The sequence below is a fragment of the Spermophilus citellus genome (assembly GCF_964194105.1).
Source record: "Spermophilus citellus genome assembly, chromosome: 12".
NCBI lineage: Eukaryota > Metazoa > Chordata > Mammalia > Rodentia > Sciuridae > Spermophilus > Spermophilus citellus.
In genome coordinates, this window is record NC_138198.1 from 118,568,738 (window position 1) to 118,586,669 (window position 17,932).

The following is a 17,932-nucleotide window of genomic DNA, read 5'->3' on the forward strand; positions in this document are numbered from 1 at the left end:
TAAACCCCCATAGAAGAGTAAAGAGAATTAGAGTGCCATCTGTCTTGGCTTAAGGCCTTCCTTTTGCTACTACTTGCTCTGCAACCAGGATAATTGATACCTGTGTGCTCTTTGTCCCATTCATGTTCTGCAAAAGATGTGTCAGGGCTGAGCTTCTGAGGAAGGCACCTCTGAAAAGTCAGGGTTTGTGATGTTTTATTCTAATTTTTTTGTACCTGGGATTGATCCCAGGGTGCTTAACCACTGAGCCACATCCTCAGCCCTTTTAAAATATTTTATTTAGAGATAGAGCCTTGCTAAGTTGCTTTGGGCCTTGCTAAATTGTCGAGGCTGGTTTTGAACTTGCAAACTTCTTGCTTCAGCCTCTAAACCTCTGGGATTACCACAGCCACCACACCCAGGGCAGTAGGAGTCCATTATAAACCCAGTGGCAAGGATTGCAATTCAAAATTGTGTCATTCTAAAACTGAGTGTTTATTTCTAATTCCTAGTTAGGCATTCGAATTCTTCTGTGGAAGCAGAGCCATACAGACTTTGGAATCTGGGATACTTTGAACTGTTCATTGTCTTTTTGAACCTCTATCCAGGTACAGAGAAGCGTTTCATAATGAATAGAGCCCTTCATAATGCAAGAGATACATGCTACTTTTTAAAACCTAGAACATTAAGTAGAACTTTTGACCTTGTTATAAGTAGCCTAGCAGATACTCATTACATATAGTACATACAATATTTTTTTGGAGGCATGCTTATTATCTAATGAGAGTACTTGAAAAAGGCAATTAATTACACACACACACACACATATATATACATATACATATATATTTTTTTTCTCTCTCTCTTTAAAAGGTATTGTCCCAATGTGCTAAGCTTTTCTGTGATAGTAAGTTCCTTGGAGAATATTTAGCAAATAGTTTTGAAAAACATATAACTGATTGCCTTCCAAGCAACAGGGCATTTTATCTACAAATGAGAAATTCACTGCTTTTTAAAGAGTCTGCAATATCATTTTCAGAACAACTGTTCTGATATTGTTTCCCATGCTTACATCATTTTATTGCTAAAACTCTCTTATGTGGACACTTAAAAATTTGAAAATGTAAATTTTTAGACTTCCTTTGACTTTCCCCAAAGAAGATAATTGGTTGGCTTCGGCCTGTTAAAAATCTTAAAAGGACAACATTTTAAAATATTGGTTTGTGAGAACAACTAGCTTTCAAGATGATAGATTTCACCTAGACTTTAACAAAAAAACTTTAATTAGTTAGTGTATAAGTTGAATATTAAGTGTCAAGATCTAGGAAGAACAACCAACTCTGCCTTTATTCCACTGAAATGAACTCATTTTCCCAAAAGCTTTTTCCCATGATGGTTACCAATCCAAATTTAGAAATAAACTGAACTTAATACCAGATCTGCGAATTACTGTATTTCAAAGCATTAAACTAGGTTAACAATAGGCACATACATATTTAATCACATTGCTCTCATAAAATTTTAAAATAATTTTTGTGATACAAAAATGTTTTTTTCTCATTACTTTAAATTTTTGTCTATGTGTTTTATAGTGCTTGTACTAATGTAATGTAAGCACATTATCACATTTAAATGAAGAACCACCAGGGATGTGTCAAACATTGTGTTGATAGGTTTCTGGCCTAAACAGTTTGGAATCCACTGACTAGCAAATTGAACTCCTTGTTTTTAAGTTAAGTCCCAACTTTGAAATTGCTCTTCCATTGGCACACTAAGCACAAATACTGCACGTACTAACCCAGAAAAACAAACCTATCCGCTGCTGGAAGAAGCCTTCCACGACCACCCTCCCAGACCAGGCGCCCCCACACCGCCCTAAGCCACCGGCAAGGCCTGGAACCCAGGAACCCGGTGGGGTAGGCTCCTCCCAGATCCCGCACGGGGCTTTCCGAGGCCTGAGCACTGTGCAATCTGTTGTGAGTCACGGGCCCGGAAGCCTTGAGAGATTAAGGCGGAGGAGCATCCACAAAGCAGAAACAGTAGACGCAGCAGCTGCAGAGACAGCAAGAATCTCGCAGGTACCGCTGGGGAGGCATTGGGGTCCTCGGGTTTCCCCAGCCCTTCTGCCCTAGAGCCCCGTGGAGCGTGGGAGTGGGGTGGAGGGAGGAAGACCAGGGCGGAGAGAGAGGAGAGCACTAGGAGACCGAAGGCGGGAGGGAACCGGGCAGCGGGGATCAGCCAAGCACCAGCGCGCCCGGGGTCGCACCCCGATGTCCGCGCTGCCCGGGCTCTAACCAGAGCCTGGACGGAGGCCGAGATCCTGGAACCTCTAACCAGAGCCTGGTTGGAGGCCGAGATCCTGGGACGTGGGCGGGAGCGCAGACCCGCGCTGGGTCACCTGCTTGTTTCCCCACTGTCGTGTCCCCACCTTCTCCTGACGCCGCTGCTCTGCGATTTGCCAGCGGCGGGGAGTGGCAGGGAAAGCAGCCAGTGGGGTTGGGGCTTGGGATTGGTGGGCGGGACTTGGGGAGCAGGACTGGGAGGAGCCGCGGGTGCAGTCGGAACGCTAGGCTGCGACTTGGAGCTTCCCGGGAATTTTGTGGCGCCTTGGGGCAAGTTCTAGGGAAGTGCGGGGTCTGAGCTACCTCCAGCACGAACGCCGGTCTCCTGCGGCAGCAGCTGGTAGTCTGTACCTTCCCTTCCTTGCTTCCTTTCCTCCCTCCCTTCGTCTTTCATTTTCCTCCTTGATCACTTCCCTTCAAGTTAAACCGCACCGTCCCCTCCACCTGCGGTACCGGGACTGAACTCGTGCCTCCTGCGGACCAGCACACTAGGGGAGCGCTCTACCCTTAGTTACGTCCCTGGTATCACCCACCCTCCACCTGCCGGGCCACCAAATCCTTCTTCACCGACCTCCCCCTTAGGTTGTAGCCACAGTAGCCCTTTAGTTACTTAAATTAGTTCCTCACTCCCCAGGTACCCCTCTAAAGCCTTTAGCTCTGTGCTCCTGTACGGAGGGCACTGCCGACCCCCTCACCAAGGGCTGCTTTCTCTTCCCCTGTAACTTCCCGGTGGTTTCCAACTGTGTGTAATGATGCTGTGTATTATGGACCTCCCACAGACACACCTCCCAGTTCTCCCAGTACAAACCTGATTGCTGGGTCACAGTCTCTTTTTTCTTCCTTTTACTACCTTTAAATATAGGGGAACCCCTCCATTAATTAAGTGAATTTGTCCTCGGGTGTCTCCACTAACCACACCAAGTCATTTCATCCATTCTCATAGACTCTCCTGGAATCAGGATGTTGATGACTCCCGGCCTCTCATGCCAGGGCCTCTACTCACCTAGTGGCCTACCTATATGTCCAAACATCCCTGGCTGTCCTTGTTACAGGTCCACTTGGTATGGTATGCCCCCCGCCTCTCCAGTGGAATGTATGACTTTCCCCATTCCAGGGTGTCTCCTCATGTAAGTTTCCTATGAATTTGGAGGGTTGTGCTCAGAATGATCCTGGCCTCCTGCTCAGCCTGTGTGGGCAGTCCTCTGCGGGCACTTCCCTCTCTATCTTCTCCAGCACAGGTGTTTCCTCCACACAGGAGTCACTAGTCCGTGGTAGTGGTCTTCCTGCACGTTCCCCAGCCCTTTTCCTCACCAAATAGTAAGGCATGTCATTTTTCTAAAAGCCCAACCTACTCCTTAAGATATTTATTTAAAAACCACCTGTGGCTGTCCAGACCCTAGCCCCAGTCCAGACTCTAAGGCTAGCACTTGGGACCCATTTTGCCTCCCCCTGCCCAGCAGATCCACTCCTTGGGCCCCCGCACTACCATGCTCTTCCTGCTGCATTCTTCACACCTGCCAATCCTGAGGACATTCCCCCTTTACACTGCCTACAAACACCTGCCCAAACTTTCAGAACAGCTTCTCTGCAAGGGGGGATTCCTTAGCACTTTGAAAGTTTTTCAGTTATAGAGCATCTGGACAACTTACAGGCATGCATTTCGGTATGCATGTCTCCTCCTGGTCAGTAATTATTACAAGTATGCTTCATTTCCTTCTCCCTAAGGATGTGGGGATGGTTCTATGGAAGTGCCCTTTGAATATATGCACTGTGGGATGTGTGGACGGGGAGGGGTTTTGGAGAGCAGAATTCGAAGTGTTCAAGGGTCTCAGGAGGACAACCATGTCACATACTTGGAAGCAGAAGGCTTACTTCTGAGATCTTCTGTCATTTTTCCTGTGAGTCTGTAGATAATACATAATTGTCCTTGTTTTCATTTGTTCAGCTATGAAAGGAACACTAGCTTAATATCAATGTATTTTATTGGCTGGAAATAAAAACTTTTCCTTGCTGTGTTTTTGTGACAATCTAATTGTAGCACTTGAACCTAATACTATTGTTTTGCATTACATTGAAATTAATTCCTTTTTAGATGTATTGGACAAGGTCTGTTTTGTTTCAGTTTTCAACCTTTTCAAAAACTTTAATGTACAGATGAGATTGAGCCCCAGAAAAAGAGGAGGGAAGTGATTCTGTTAGCTGGTCTCTGCGCCTGCCTGCCTGTTGGCATGAGCAGGATCATGCACCTGTGTGGGGGTGAGCCAGTATGTGTGTAGCTGTATGGGGTAGATGTGGATGGGAAATGCTACACTACTGACCAGCACCTGAATGTTAAGAAGGGATGGAGGCGAGGAATTGAGATGAAGGAAGAGGAAGAAACCAGAAGTAGGAATTTACAATTAGGAGCAATTAAAATGTAAACGAGGTTGATGCAATAGTTTAATTCGCTCTCTTTTCCTGTTCGACAAGATAATCAATCTCTCTCTCTCTCTCTCTCTCTCTCTCTCTCTCTCTCACACACACACACACACACACACACACACACACGCGCGCGCGCATGCACAGTCACAACCCTAAAATCATGACTGCCTCAGCTGGAGTCCAAAGCTCTCATGCTAAGGTAGGATGAAATCCAAATTTATTTCTGTCTGTCATATCCAGTTTACCCAATTCTCTCTTTCTTTTCATTTGTTGGATGCCAGTATCTGGTGAGCACAGTTTTATATGGTGTGAATATTGCTTGCTGTTTCCTTGTTTCTGAAGCGTCATCCAGTGTAACTGAGGCTGTCTGTGTAGGGCTGGAGGTGGCCTGAAGCAGGCTGGATGCTGCTTTGCTAGGGGGTTGCCCACGGTGGCAGACATCAGCCTTCCAACATCTGCAACCCTCAGTGTAAGTTCTGGAGAGGTTTTATGATGGGGGACAGTGAGGAACTGTGACATTTTTTTCTCAAGTAAATGGCCTACTAAGTCCAGAGCACTGTTATACAGAGTATGCCACTCTGTTGTTTCTTGGTTGACATTTTCACCCATTTATTTCAGATTTTGGAGAATCTGTACTGGTTTGGGTTGTGTAATTAGAGTGTTGCCTGTACACCTTCTAAACTATAACCACACTTTAAAAAATTCAGAGACACCTTCTTAAAAATACTTTAGGAGACACTTTAGAGATGCTTCCATAGAGATGCTCTCTCCTTCCCCCAGGACCACCCACCTGGCTTCCCTTTTTCTGTGTCTCTGAGACCCACAAGACCTGCCCCAATGGAGTAAGATTTCGAAGCTACCTGTACAAGGGACCTCGTGGTCTAACAGGAACTGGAATGAGACACATCACAAGGTGACCGATCTGTTTGTAGACAGGAACACGTGTGATAATTTGGATCTCTAGATGGAGCTTCCAGTACTTTCCATTTTGCTTATTTGCTAACCTTCATTTTGCTTATTTGCTAACCTTCTAAACTGGGACTTATTTTTCTTGTTTGACTTTATTTTTTTTAATTAAAAAATGTACATGCTTATTAAAAAAAGGGATAATATAACAGAAGAAAAGAGCTTGTAGAGTCATGAGTTCTTGGGCCATGATTTGTTCTTTTATTTTCTAAACTCTCCTTAATTATAACAAGAAGGAAGTTCAGGAGAAATGAAACAAGTGGATGAACTTGAATATCTTATGGAATAGCCTGGGTTTCGATAAGGCTTAGTAGAAATTAATAATGAATTAGTGCAGGACACAATAATTTTCTGAAATTGTAATAATTAATAATAACCAATAGTAAATTTTTATCCTTTGAAGTAATTGTGCCTGAATAAGTTAGGCTTCTGCCTTCCACAGAATATGGCTGCTAGCAGCCCTGCCCTCACTGATGGTTGCATTTCAAAGGAATGGACCCCAGTCCCTGATAAATAAGATGCACAATTACAGATTGTCTAAAGGAATGTCAGGATTGAGGCAGGAAGAGACCTGGCTGGTGTGTTTATTTAATCAAGTTTAGCTTAATTACTGTTTAGTCAAGCTGAGGGGAACATTAAGGTCACCTTGGCCAAAACGGATCCCAAATCAGTGCATCTAATGCATGGTGTTTGCACAAAGACTTGAGATTTGGGCTTCATATTTTGTGTGTGTACGTGTAAAAATCTCTATATTACATATGATATTTTATTATAATAAAACATTTTCATATTGTATAAGATTATATTTCAATTGAACTCTTTCTGTAGCTGGCTGTGTCCAGTTTCAGAAGCTCTTGTGGAAAATAGTGCATCTTTCTGAAACCACCCAGATTCAAAGTAAATTTTTTATCTTCCCATTTTTTATAGGTCCAACTATCCCAAATATACCCTCCAAACTTGGTGAAATATATCTAGCCATTTCCACAAGACATGATGACAGGAATGCAGTTTTTATTCGCTAAGAGTTATTTGATTCTTAGAAGATTCTGTGTACCTTACGCTGGAGACCACAAGCTGAAAGAGAAGTAGCAGTAATGTGGGGACTTTGTGTAATGATGAAGGGTGCAGGCCCTGGAATCAAAGTGTAGGCTCAGCGAGATGATCCAAAGGAAGCACTGAGAACAGTGCCTGGCAAGGACCCTGCTGGCCATGGTCACACTGAGGGACGAGGGACTAAGCAGGTTTCAGAGGGTGTCCCGGCCCTGGTTTTCAAGAATGGTATCAGTGAGAATGGGCCACTCACTATTGGATATTTTGTGGAAAAAACTAAAACCAAGACCCCCACAATGTCTTAGTCTTCTGTTGTCACTGTGACACCTTCCTACAAAGTTAGTGGCCACAACACCATGAATTTATTATCTTATGGTTCTAAGGGTCATAAATTCAAAATGGTACCCAGAACTGTTTGTTGCCTTCCTTCCTTCCTGATTTCCTTCTTCCCTCCCTCTTTTCTCCCTCCCTCCTTCCTCCTGGAGGCCCCAGGGATATCTGTTCTCTTCCTTTTCTGTCTTCTGGAGGCAGCCAAATTCCTTGCTCACTGGACCTGCATCCATCTGACTTCTGCTTCTGTCTTCAGGTCTCATTCTCCGACGCTGATCCTCCTGACTCCTTCTTATAAAAGCCCTTGGATTCCACTAAAGTCACCTGGATGATCCAGGATAATCTCCACATCCAGAATCCTTAATTTAATCACATTTGCAAAGGCCCTACTGCCAGGTAAGAGGAGGTAGTCATGGACTGAGGATGGGGAGCAGAGGTCCTGGGGATGCAGTTGCTCACCTGGCATGCCTAGTGTCCGAGGTTGGGGCACTGATGAGGGTGTAGCTCCAGGAGGGCTTGGTTGATGTGCCTCTGTTCTACATTTGGTCCAGACCTTCCAGATGGATGATATCAGTGAAGCAAATGGCACTTTTGCCATCACCTTACTCAAAATGTTGGGTGAAGAGGACAAATCACGGAACGTATTCTTCTCCCCCCTGAGCATCTCCTCTGCCCTGGGCATGGTCTACCTGGGGGCAAAAGGAAACACCTCAGTCCAGATGTCCCAGGTATGTATGCCTGCTGGAAAAAAGCAAAATAACATGACAGGGAAGACAGGGTCCTTTTTTTTTTTCCCCCTCACATACAACTGATCTTTCTTACTCTCACTCCAGCTGGTGGAAGCCAGGGTAGCCAGTAGGCGGGAGGAGGGTCCTGGGCCTATGCCTACTGGGGCAGACAGGGGAGAAGGCTGAGTGGAGTAGGATGGGTCATGTCCACTGATGTTTATAGGATAAATCAAGCTATAAAGTTATTTTCTTCAAATAAAGCAATCAAATATTCTAGTGGAATAACATCTTTGATAAATAAAGTTAACTATAGCTGTGTCTCACAAAGGAAAAAATTTCAACCTTGTTATATTTAAAACTTTTGATAACATTATGTTTTAAATAGAAGTACGGCTGTGTAAATGGGCTTCTTATTAAATGGATTATTTGTAGTGTATGCTTATGCAGAGCAGAAGAAAAATGTAACATAAATATGGATTTAGATCTTTTGGGGTTATTTAGAAGGAAGGCATAATCTGATTAACCCTAAATGGTATAGACACCCTAATCTATAAACAAAGTGGTGGCTAATACTTAAGGGACATTTTCCCACCATGTGGTGAAAACATTCCAGAAAATTGTCACATGGATGTCCCTTTGCCACTCACATCAGGGGTGTATGACAGTCTCCTGCAGTTGAGACCCCAGCTGAGATCCAACAGTGGTTGTTTCAACTCTCTGGGGGAGGCTCTGAACTGAGGTGACAGGAAAACCCTTACTTATCACTGTGACTTGACTTGTAAATCAATCTGATCTGGAGAACTTCTGTAAAATTGCACAGGAAACATTTTTATTTTTATTTGTACTCTTTTTTTGCAATCGCTGGGTCATATTAGATTCACCCCAGCTACTTATTTTTTATGTTCCTGGGTTAATACATGCTTCTTTCCTGGCCATGGATAAATCTGCTACACCAGTGGCTCTCACCCAGGTGGGGATTTGCCTCCCTAGGGACACTTGGTGAGGTCTGAAGAGTTTTAGTTTTCTTAGTGTAGAGGTGCTACCGCCCGCTAGTGGTCAGAGGCCAGAAATGTTGCAAAACATGCTATAAAGCACAGGGGTAGCTACTACCAAGAGTTATCAGGCTCCAAATGTCAATAGTGCCAAGTTGAAGCCCCTGCACAATTAAAGCAATTAAGAAAGAGACCTGTATGACGTTCAGTCCAGAATTTTGCTTGGAAATATCTCTTTTAAATATACTGCCTTTCTACTCACAGGCTCTCTGTTTGAACAGAGATGAAGACGTTCACCAAGGTTTCCAGTCACTTCTCACTCATATCAACAAACCTGACACTCAGTATGTGCTCAGAACTGCCAGCCGACTCTTTGGAGAAAAAACGTGTGATTTTCTTTCAGTAAGTAGTACTCACACATTGATGAAAGCAAGCTGAAAATAAGAAACCACAGAAAAGCAGAGAATGAAGAACTCTACCACCTTAAAAATGTGCTTAGACTTACATGTCTGCAGTTATAATTCTGAATTTTACTTTATGCCACTATGCATAATCCACCACGCTTCTGGGTTATGTCTTTTAAAATTAGTTCTGATATATCCCTCCCTGAAGCCAGAGTCAGTACTTCCATCCTCCTTCCCCATCTCTGAGAGACAGCATCATCCTGTGTGCTGGACAAAGCTCCTCTGCAGTGAGTTCCACCTATGTTCATTGAGCTGATTTCTGCTGAGGTGGCCTCTCAAGCTCTCTTAAATTGGCTTCCTTCTCAATCACCACTGGCGATGCTTAGGTTTGGATTTACTGAATCTTTCACGTTACCATCCACTCCTCCTGACTGGCTTTCCAAGTCTTGCCAGGCCCTTTTGATTGTCTCATAAATCTACTTTCTTTCTAAAGTGAAAATCTATTCATACTTCAGCATTTGATTCCAGAGTTCCCTGGTCTACTCTGAGCCCGACATAACACCATAAGTGAGCTCCAAAAAATTATGCCACAGAATATGCAAAGTGAGCCTGCCTTGAGATTAATGAACAATCAGGGCAAGCGTGGCCATCTGATTGGCAGAGTTCCAAGGATTCTTATCCAACATTCAGATATACCTTGGTCCTGGCTGCTGTCTGATGGTGTCATGCAGAAGTTGTCAGCTCTGGACTCACCTATCACAGGAGGTGATTCTGGATCTCAGAAATCTTCTGGTGAACCATCATTTATTTTTGAACATCCGTATGATCTTTGAATATTGGGGACATAGGGAACCAATGTTCACCTTTTTCAATTGCTTGGTTCCTAAAATATTTGTGATGCTTAGAAGATGGGAGCTAGATGCTATATCTAAAAACAGATATTTGTGGGGGGAGTGATCTGGGATTTAATGTACTAGATACAAGCTTTTCCTGATTTGACCCCAGCTTATGTTTAAATTCTCTGAAACGCACAAACATACAGACACAGTCACATGTACACACAAATATGTACACATGCACACACGTTTATGTACACACACATGCATGCACATATTCACACTCACTTGCTCATGTGCACACACACTAATCCAAAACTAGCACATTCCTCTCCCAGAGGTCTTTCCTTGCTCCATATTCTCCCAATCAACCATAATGTCCTAGATCTAAAATGCTTTTTCATTATTTGTCCAATTATAGATCTGATTTCTTGACAACTTAGTCCCTGTCAGTCATTCAACAAATATTTCAAACACTGGTTGGTACTGGCAATGTGGAAATGTAGAGTTGGACTGCCTACTGGGGTAAACAGAAAATCAAAGTCAATGCAGAGTATTTGACAGGGATGTTCCTGGGCTGTTTGGTGCAAGGGTGGTGACAGTCTTCACATCTTGTAAGTGTCTGTGTTTGGACTCTCTCTTATCAGGCAGTGGGCCATCTCATCAGACACCAAGTCTCCACCTGGTGTCCAACACCTAGCAGAGTGCTAGGCACAGAGTAGGTGGTCCACACATTTATGGTAATTTCATGAACACATCTTAAAATACAGCATGACCTCTGGAAGCATGTATGATACAAACACGTTAAGAGGGAAAAAAATTTCTTTCACAGTTGTGGGCACCTTTGTTGAATCAGGTCAAACTCAGCATTGTGTGTTTGTAGACCTTCAAGGAATCCTGTCAGAAGTTCTATCAGGCAGAGCTGGAGGAGCTATCCTTTGCTCAAGATACTGAAGAATGCAGGAAGCACATCAATAACTGGGTGTCAGAGAAGACTGAAGGTAGGAGGCTACCATGCAAGGGGAGGTGGGACGGAACCTCCAGGGTGCTACCGCCATGACCCAGTTACTAGAGGCTTCTTTGTGTGCTTTCTGGGGTTTCAGGCCAATGATGCATTTCTGTCGTTTCTCTTGGGCTGACCACATTACAAATTAGGGTTAACAAAGTGAAATAAACTTGATGTTGGGGTTTCAGACTCCATGCTCCACATTGTGCTGGAAAATTCCCAATAAATGCTTCTTTGGTGGCTGCTTATCTTCTCCCAGGGAGACCCTGGCCATGAGCTGATGCAGATGATATTCAGTTAGATTGCAGCCTAGAGACATCAGTTCCCAGTGTCACATGACCTCCCTGTGGTAACTGAACTAGTTTTTTTTTTCCTTAAAATATAGTTTATTAAACATATAGTTTATTAAACTGAATAATAATATATAGCACATACAATTATATCCCATTATACTTTATTATAATAACAAGTAACTATGAATTTGTCCCCTTCCTTAAGTGACACATCATTTAACTTGAATAAAAATGGACAATAATGAATAGGAATTTCTTAAAAGAACAGAGGTATGGAAGTAAAAATGGTTATGGAAAACAAGAAAAGTCCCATATCCAGAGTAGGTAGGCTCTATTTTATTCTTTGAAATTGTTGAGACTTGACATTTAGCCTAAGCAATTTTAGAAACAATCACTTTTATCAATGTTTTCAGGATGAATGTACCACTTTTAGTTTACAGCTTTTTGATTGTGTCACTCTAATTTTGGCATCTTTGGGGTAGGTCAAAATCTCCAACTATGATTGTGTACTTTTCAATTTTTCTCTGTAAGTCTATCAATTTTTACCTTATAGATTTTGAAGTAATCCTATTAGGCAAATATAACTTCTAACCTATAGCTATTTTCTTTTCATTTTTGAAGTTACTCATTTTATCCATGATGTCTATTGTTTACAAAAATTATTATTATTAACTTTTATTTGGTATTTGCTTGATAGATTTTCTCCATCAACTTGCTTTCAAATGGTCTATGTTCTTACATTTTGAACGTAGCTTGTGTAAGTGAACATACATTTGACCCCAGCCCCCTCTCTCTTCGTCCACTTAACTGTGGCTACTCTTGTGTTCTGAGCTTGACCTTTCCTAAATTTTCTCCCAGTTCTTGAGGGGCCACTAATGTGGAGCTGGCAGTGTGCCCTGTTCAGCTCTCGTTCCATCCCACCAGAAGTATTTCTGTCAGCTCTGGACTAGTGTGTAGAGAAAAAGAGGGCACACTTTTAAATCCCACCCCCCTCCACCTACCTAGCAAGAAATGTAGAATATTCTAAAAGAGGGAGTGAAGTCACTTATTCAGCCTGGCACCCAGTGTTTCATCCACACAGTCTATGGCATACCACACCAGTTTACACAGCAGCGATGCTCAGGATCATACTGAGAGCCTGTGCAGCCATCAGTGGGGGAGAGCTTTTCCCACCACCTGTCCAGCAGGCTCTTGCTCACCAGTTGGCCTAGCAGTACTGTCACCTGAGAAGTTTGTCCACACCCTGCCCCTTCCCCTCCATGCCATCACTTCCCGGAGGCTGACCACCCCATAATTTCCCAGAATGTTAGAGCTGGAGGGGCTGGTGGATCCCCTCTGTCATTGGGACAGCTCAACTTGGGTCCCTCTATTCCATCCCCCAGTTCCTCTGTCCCATTCACTTCTCTGAGATGGCCTGACCTCTCCCACCCACAGGTGTATATTCCCCATCCTTTGGGAGATTGGAAGGTTGGCTCAGAGCAGTGGTTCTCAGCCAGGGGTGGTTCTCACTCCAGGAGACAAGATGGTTAAGACATTTTCAGTTGTCACAATTGCTGAAAATCCTGCCTGTTCAACATTCTACGATGCACGGGACAAAGACGTATCCTGCCCAGGAAGGCAGTAATGATGCATTATGTCAATAATGATGCTGAGATATTACCATGCTAGGGTCAGTCAAGAGCCCACAGTGAAAATGAAAACTCGGGTTATTTTCTCAGCTCACCCACTGGCCACCAGTGTGAACTTGGCACAAAACAGGGCACATGCTCTGATCCTGAATTTCTGTATCTAGAAACTGAGGGTAAAAACCAAAGTTACAAATACACATGTCAAGATGGTTCTTTAGGGATAACTGCTGCACTGGGTGTGAAAGACAGACCTGGCCTGGCTTCTCACCAGCCCCGGGGCTTCGTATGCCCAGGGGTTGAAGAAGAGTGTGTATGATCCCCCAAATCACTAGAAACTTTTCTTGTATTCTTCACAGGCAAGATTTCAGAGTTGCTGGGTCCTGGGACAGTCGGTCCACTGACTAAGTTGGTCCTTGTGAATGCCATGTACTTCAAGGGAAAGTGGAATGAGCAATTTGACAGGAAGTACACAAGGGGGATGCCCTTTAAAACCAACCAGGTGGGGACATATTTTCCCATGTACTGCTACTTCTTTAAAGCATATGATGAATGGAAAACTGAATTATTTATTTCATGCCATCTTAGTTCTTAATCTATTTCAGAATGAATTTAATACCCCCTCCCATATATCTTTAATTGGACTAGGAGAAAACACTAAAATAATTGTATTGATAGTTCTGTTTTTACATACATAGTGACACTATGTTTTTACATACGTAGTGACACTGTCTGTATTTACTTATGATACCTTTCTGCAATGTCAGTGGCAGTAATCGCTGTATATTGCCTTGGAATTCTTGATCCTACAGTTCTGAACAAAAGAAAAAAGTCTCAGCTGATATGAAAGTTAACTTTAAAAACAATTTTCTGCCTTTCCCTTTAAATATGGTAATGGCTAAGGCCGATACTTGTTAGCTAGGAATCTGACCTTCATTAAATTGACCTCCTGACAACAGCATATTGCCCAAAGATATGAAAGCAAGCATATGTTTAAAGCAAGCTTTAAAAATGCCTGACCTTATACATCTTGTCAAGTTCCCCTCCCCAAGAAAACCAAAGCCATAAAGTAAATTATGTAACTGGGCAACTTTTAGAGTAAAAATATAATTCCCTTTGGCCTATTCATCTTTTCTAGCCAGATCCTTCAGCCCCATAGCTGAATATTAGTTCATGCTCCTCTTAACTTGGAGAAATAATTTTTAATTATAAGGTCCATGGGAGTGCTTCTCTATGGAACTTCTCAAAAGAGCAAACACAATTTCTTCCAAAAATAATGTACTCTTTTATGTCCTTCTGCATTCATCAAACTGTTCTCTCTCACCTGGTAATAATACTAGTTTGGGGGAACAATAGCCTGTTCTGCTCAACACTGAGATACACGAATGGAGATTTGACTTCTAACAGCATAAATGCATGGGAATAATAATTGTCTTATACTTCTCTAGAGTTCTGTGAGTTAAATATATATTATTTTGATGAATTGTGCTTATTTTTAAGGATCTAACTCTTAATTTCATGTTTTTGCTAGGAGCAGAAAACAGTGCAGATGATGTTTCAACAAGCCAGATTTAATTTTGGGTACGTGGAGGAGGTGCACACCCAGGTCCTGGAACTGCCCTATGCAGAGGAGGAGCTGAGCATGATCATTCTGCTTCCCAGTGACAGCACTGACCTTGCCACGGTGAGTCCTGGGCAGCCAGTCTGTGTCTGTGGATTCCAGATGAGTCCATTTCTGCAAGTCCATCTTCCAGATGGCATTTGAGGTTCCAGTTATGGGTTATTACAAGTGGTGCTGGGGGAACACTGATGCATGTCTTTTGGTGAATATGTATACTCATTTCTTTTGAGTATATGTCTAGGAGTGGACGAGTATTGATGAAGCTACAATAGCATTCTTTATTCTAAAGGGCAGAATTAGAACCCTGAGAACCTAGTAACTCTTGGACAAAAGTCCTGGAAGAAGGGTAGGGATTGGACTGAGCAGTGTTTCTCAAATATTAACAGGCCTATGAACCTTCTGGGGATCTTGTTCAAATGCAGATGTTGACCCAGTGGACTGTGCTTTGAGACTGCTGTTCTTGCAAGGTTCCAGGTGGAGCAGATGCTACTGATTAACAGACCACACACTGAATAGGAAGGGTCTAAAGTGCAGGTGAGGGATTTACCTTAGATAGGAGGAGAGAAGAATTTTCTCATGATAGAACAGGAACAGTCCAGGAAAAGAGAAGTGAAGTAAACTGGGAAGGTAAGAGGTGCAGGGTCCATTGTGTGTTGGTAAAACATCTCCCTGAGAGCTGGGAGTGGCCCTTGTTTTTAGTTTGCTGAGTCCCATGGAGTCAATATTTCCATCCTGGCTGATAAGATCCAGTTCAGCATACCAGTGAACAGGAACGTGAGGGCGGGCCACTGGATTTCCTCAGCTTCTCTATGGAATCAGAAAGGTATAGGCATTAGAATGGATCTGTCATGGCCACCCCAAGGAGAAAGTTAGGAGAGCTTAGGAATAGAGCCAGCATCAGAACCACTGTCCCTGGAAAGGGACACTCTGCTGGGCACCATTTGGTAAAGGAATGGGAGGTGCAAAAGGAAGCCAGTGTCCTTCTTCCTTCCTTCCCTCCTTCTTCATGGATCAGCAGAATCAGTGATGAGTCTTGGAGGATTTGAAGCTGACTGATTATGTGAATATGAATATGAATATAATTAATTGGTCATGTTTTTTCTAAAATGTCAAAATATTTTTTAATATTTAAAATGAATTTAGTGAAGATTGTTTCTATTAATACTTCCTGTTTCTGTAAGGTGTTTTCTAGCTCTTCAACTCTTATATCCGTAAGACAGGGAAAGAATGGGAATTTGAGGGAACGCTTAGTGTTTTTATAGCCAGAAAAACATCTGAAGACAGTGTTGGACAAGAACTCACCATTTAGCTCCATGTCATGGGGAGAGGGGTAATATGTGGGTGGTGGCCACAGGCTGTGTTCCTCTAGAGTTTGAGATTTGACCCTTTGCTGTTCCAGGTGGAAGAAGTGCTTACATATGAGAAGTTCAGAGCCTGGACAGATCCAGAAAACATGAGAAAAAGTAAAGTTCAAGTTTTCCTTCCCAGATTAAAGTTGGAGGAGAGCTATGACTTGGAGTCTTTCCTTCGCGCTTTAGGAATGACTGACGCATTTGAGGAAACCAAGGCCGACTTCTCTGGAATGTCAAATAAGAAGAACATGCCTGTCTCCAAGGTTGCCCACAAGTGCTTTGTGGAGGTCAACGAGGAAGGGACCGAGGCAGCTGCAGCCACCGCGGTGGTCAGAAATGCCCGGAGTGTGCGAATAGAACCAATATTCTGTGCAGACCACCCCTTCCTTTTCTTTATCAAGCACCACGAAACCAAGAGCATCTTGTTCTGTGGCAGGTTTTCTTCTCCGTAAAAAGGTGCAATTTCTGTACCTGCCCTCCTTTCCCCTCTGCCTGCTCTGCCTGAGTTAAAATTCCACCTGGCCAAATTGGTGCAGTGGCTTGAATGCTGAAATAAAGTGTGTGTGCACCTGGTTGTTTGCAAACATCTTTGTGGAAGTCACCAGTGCCGTGCAGAGGGCAGCGGGTGGATCACGGAGACCTCAGTGTGTGAAATTGGGCTGGGAACACTTGATTTGCATGATTGGGGTAACTTTTGCTGTCTCTGCCCTCTCCTGATGTCCTTGTCCACTGTTTGTGAGCATCTCGGGGACTCATGATCCAGCCCTCAGTGTGCTCTTCCATCCTGCCATGACCACCACTCTGCCCACCACCACGGCCAGGCTAACCAGGGGACCCCAGGGCACAGGCCCACTACACACAAATCCATGGGTGATGCCTACCGAGTCAACACTGGAGCCTCTCAGTCTCACTAACAGCTGAGATTGTGTCTGTCCCCCAGCAGAGTCACACAGTGTCTCACAGGGACTCATGAAAACAGCTCTTTGGGCACTTACTTGCACAAGCCACAGATATGAGTGCAGGGGCTCGGCAGTGAGTATCAGGACTGGGTTGGGAGGCACGTCTCCTAAACGTGCCCTGTGTTATTCTCTTTCATTTCCCTGGGACTCATAAACCAAGTGTCAGAGGGACCTTCAAACCAGACAACTCTTAGAAGCCATCATACCTTTGATGAATCGAATCGTGTGTGCTCAGGCATGAACCACACACCTCGGTTCAAGAGGGAACCTCTGACCATAAAGAATTTGTATTGTGACAACTCTTTGGAAATTACAGGAAAGCATACCAAAAAATTTAAATCATCCACAGTCCTACTACTCAGCAGTCACTGTTGCTAATGATACACATTGTTCCTTATTCTATGAAGGCAAATATTTTTGTGTGCATGCACATGCATGTGCGTGGGTGTGTGTGTGTGTTACTAAAGATTGAACCCAGGGATGCTCTACCACAGAGCTACATACTCAGACCTTTTTGTTTTGAAGTAGCATCTCACTAAGCTTCCCAGGCTGGCCTTGAACTTTCGATCTTCTGCATCAGCCTCCCAAGTAGCTGGAATTACAGCCATACACCAATGTGCCTGGCACAAATATAACCTTACAATTTTTGCACAAGTTAATCATAATTTCTGTAGCTTATTTCTACTCTTATTAGGAGCCTTCCTCAAGATAAGACTCTATCCATGTCATCAATTTGATGTGTGTTATATTCTGCTATATGGCTATATTTTTATAAGTGAATTTACTTAGACAATTTGGGTAGCTTGACTTTATTTATGTTATATATGCACTGTTATGAATATCCTTAATATTTACTCACATCCTTAATTAATTTTCAAAGAAGCATTCCTAAGAATGGTTCTGTCAAGACAAAAATTGGGTACATTTTGAGACTTCCAAATTGGTCTCCAAAAATTTGTGCTGATTTACACCTCCTGATGTTACCACTTACACTAGCATTAACTGCTGCCTGCCTTATTATTAATTTT

At 43.2% G+C, this 17,932-nt stretch overlaps 1 protein-coding gene across 10 annotated transcripts; it reads left to right on the forward strand.

Moving 5' to 3' along the window:
- Positions 1-1,830: 1,830 nt before the first annotated feature.
- Positions 1,831-16,518, forward strand: LOC308631524 (serpin B8-like). 10 transcript variants are annotated; one of them, XM_081262837.1, is made up of 9 exons: positions 2,527-2,661; positions 3,374-3,448; positions 7,345-7,484; positions 7,640-7,816; positions 9,073-9,210; positions 10,932-11,049; positions 13,332-13,474; positions 14,504-14,656; positions 15,993-16,518. In XM_081262837.1, the coding sequence occupies exons 4-9, from the start codon at positions 7,649-7,651 to the stop codon at positions 16,395-16,397; spliced, it is 1,125 nt and encodes a 374-aa protein (XP_081118963.1). In that variant the 5' UTR covers positions 2,527-2,661; positions 3,374-3,448; positions 7,345-7,484; positions 7,640-7,648; the 3' UTR covers positions 16,398-16,518. The 10 variants fall into 10 exon arrangements, with proteins under 10 accessions (XP_081118958.1, XP_081118957.1, XP_081118965.1 ...); XM_081262838.1 differs by having other exon boundaries at positions 2,540-2,664; XM_081262832.1 differs by lacking the exons at positions 2,527-2,661; positions 3,374-3,448 and adding an exon at positions 1,831-2,057 and having other exon boundaries at positions 16,132-16,274.
- The last annotated feature ends 1,414 nt before the right edge of the window (positions 16,519-17,932 follow it).

What these genes read in the sequence shown, in the direction of transcription:
- LOC308631524 (XM_081262831.1), top strand. Translation starts at nt 7,649, where the DNA reads ATGGATGATATCAGTGAAGCAAATGGCACTTTTGCCATCACCTTACTC. An exon ending in CCTCAGTCCAGATGTCCCAG is followed by an intron (nt 7,817 to 9,072) that starts GTATGTATGCCT and finishes TTCTACTCACAG; the next exon opens with GCTCTCTGTTTGAACAGAGA. An exon ending in GGTGTCAGAGAAGACTGAAG is followed by an intron (nt 11,050 to 13,331) that starts GTAGGAGGCTAC and finishes TATTCTTCACAG; the next exon opens with GCAAGATTTCAGAGTTGCTG.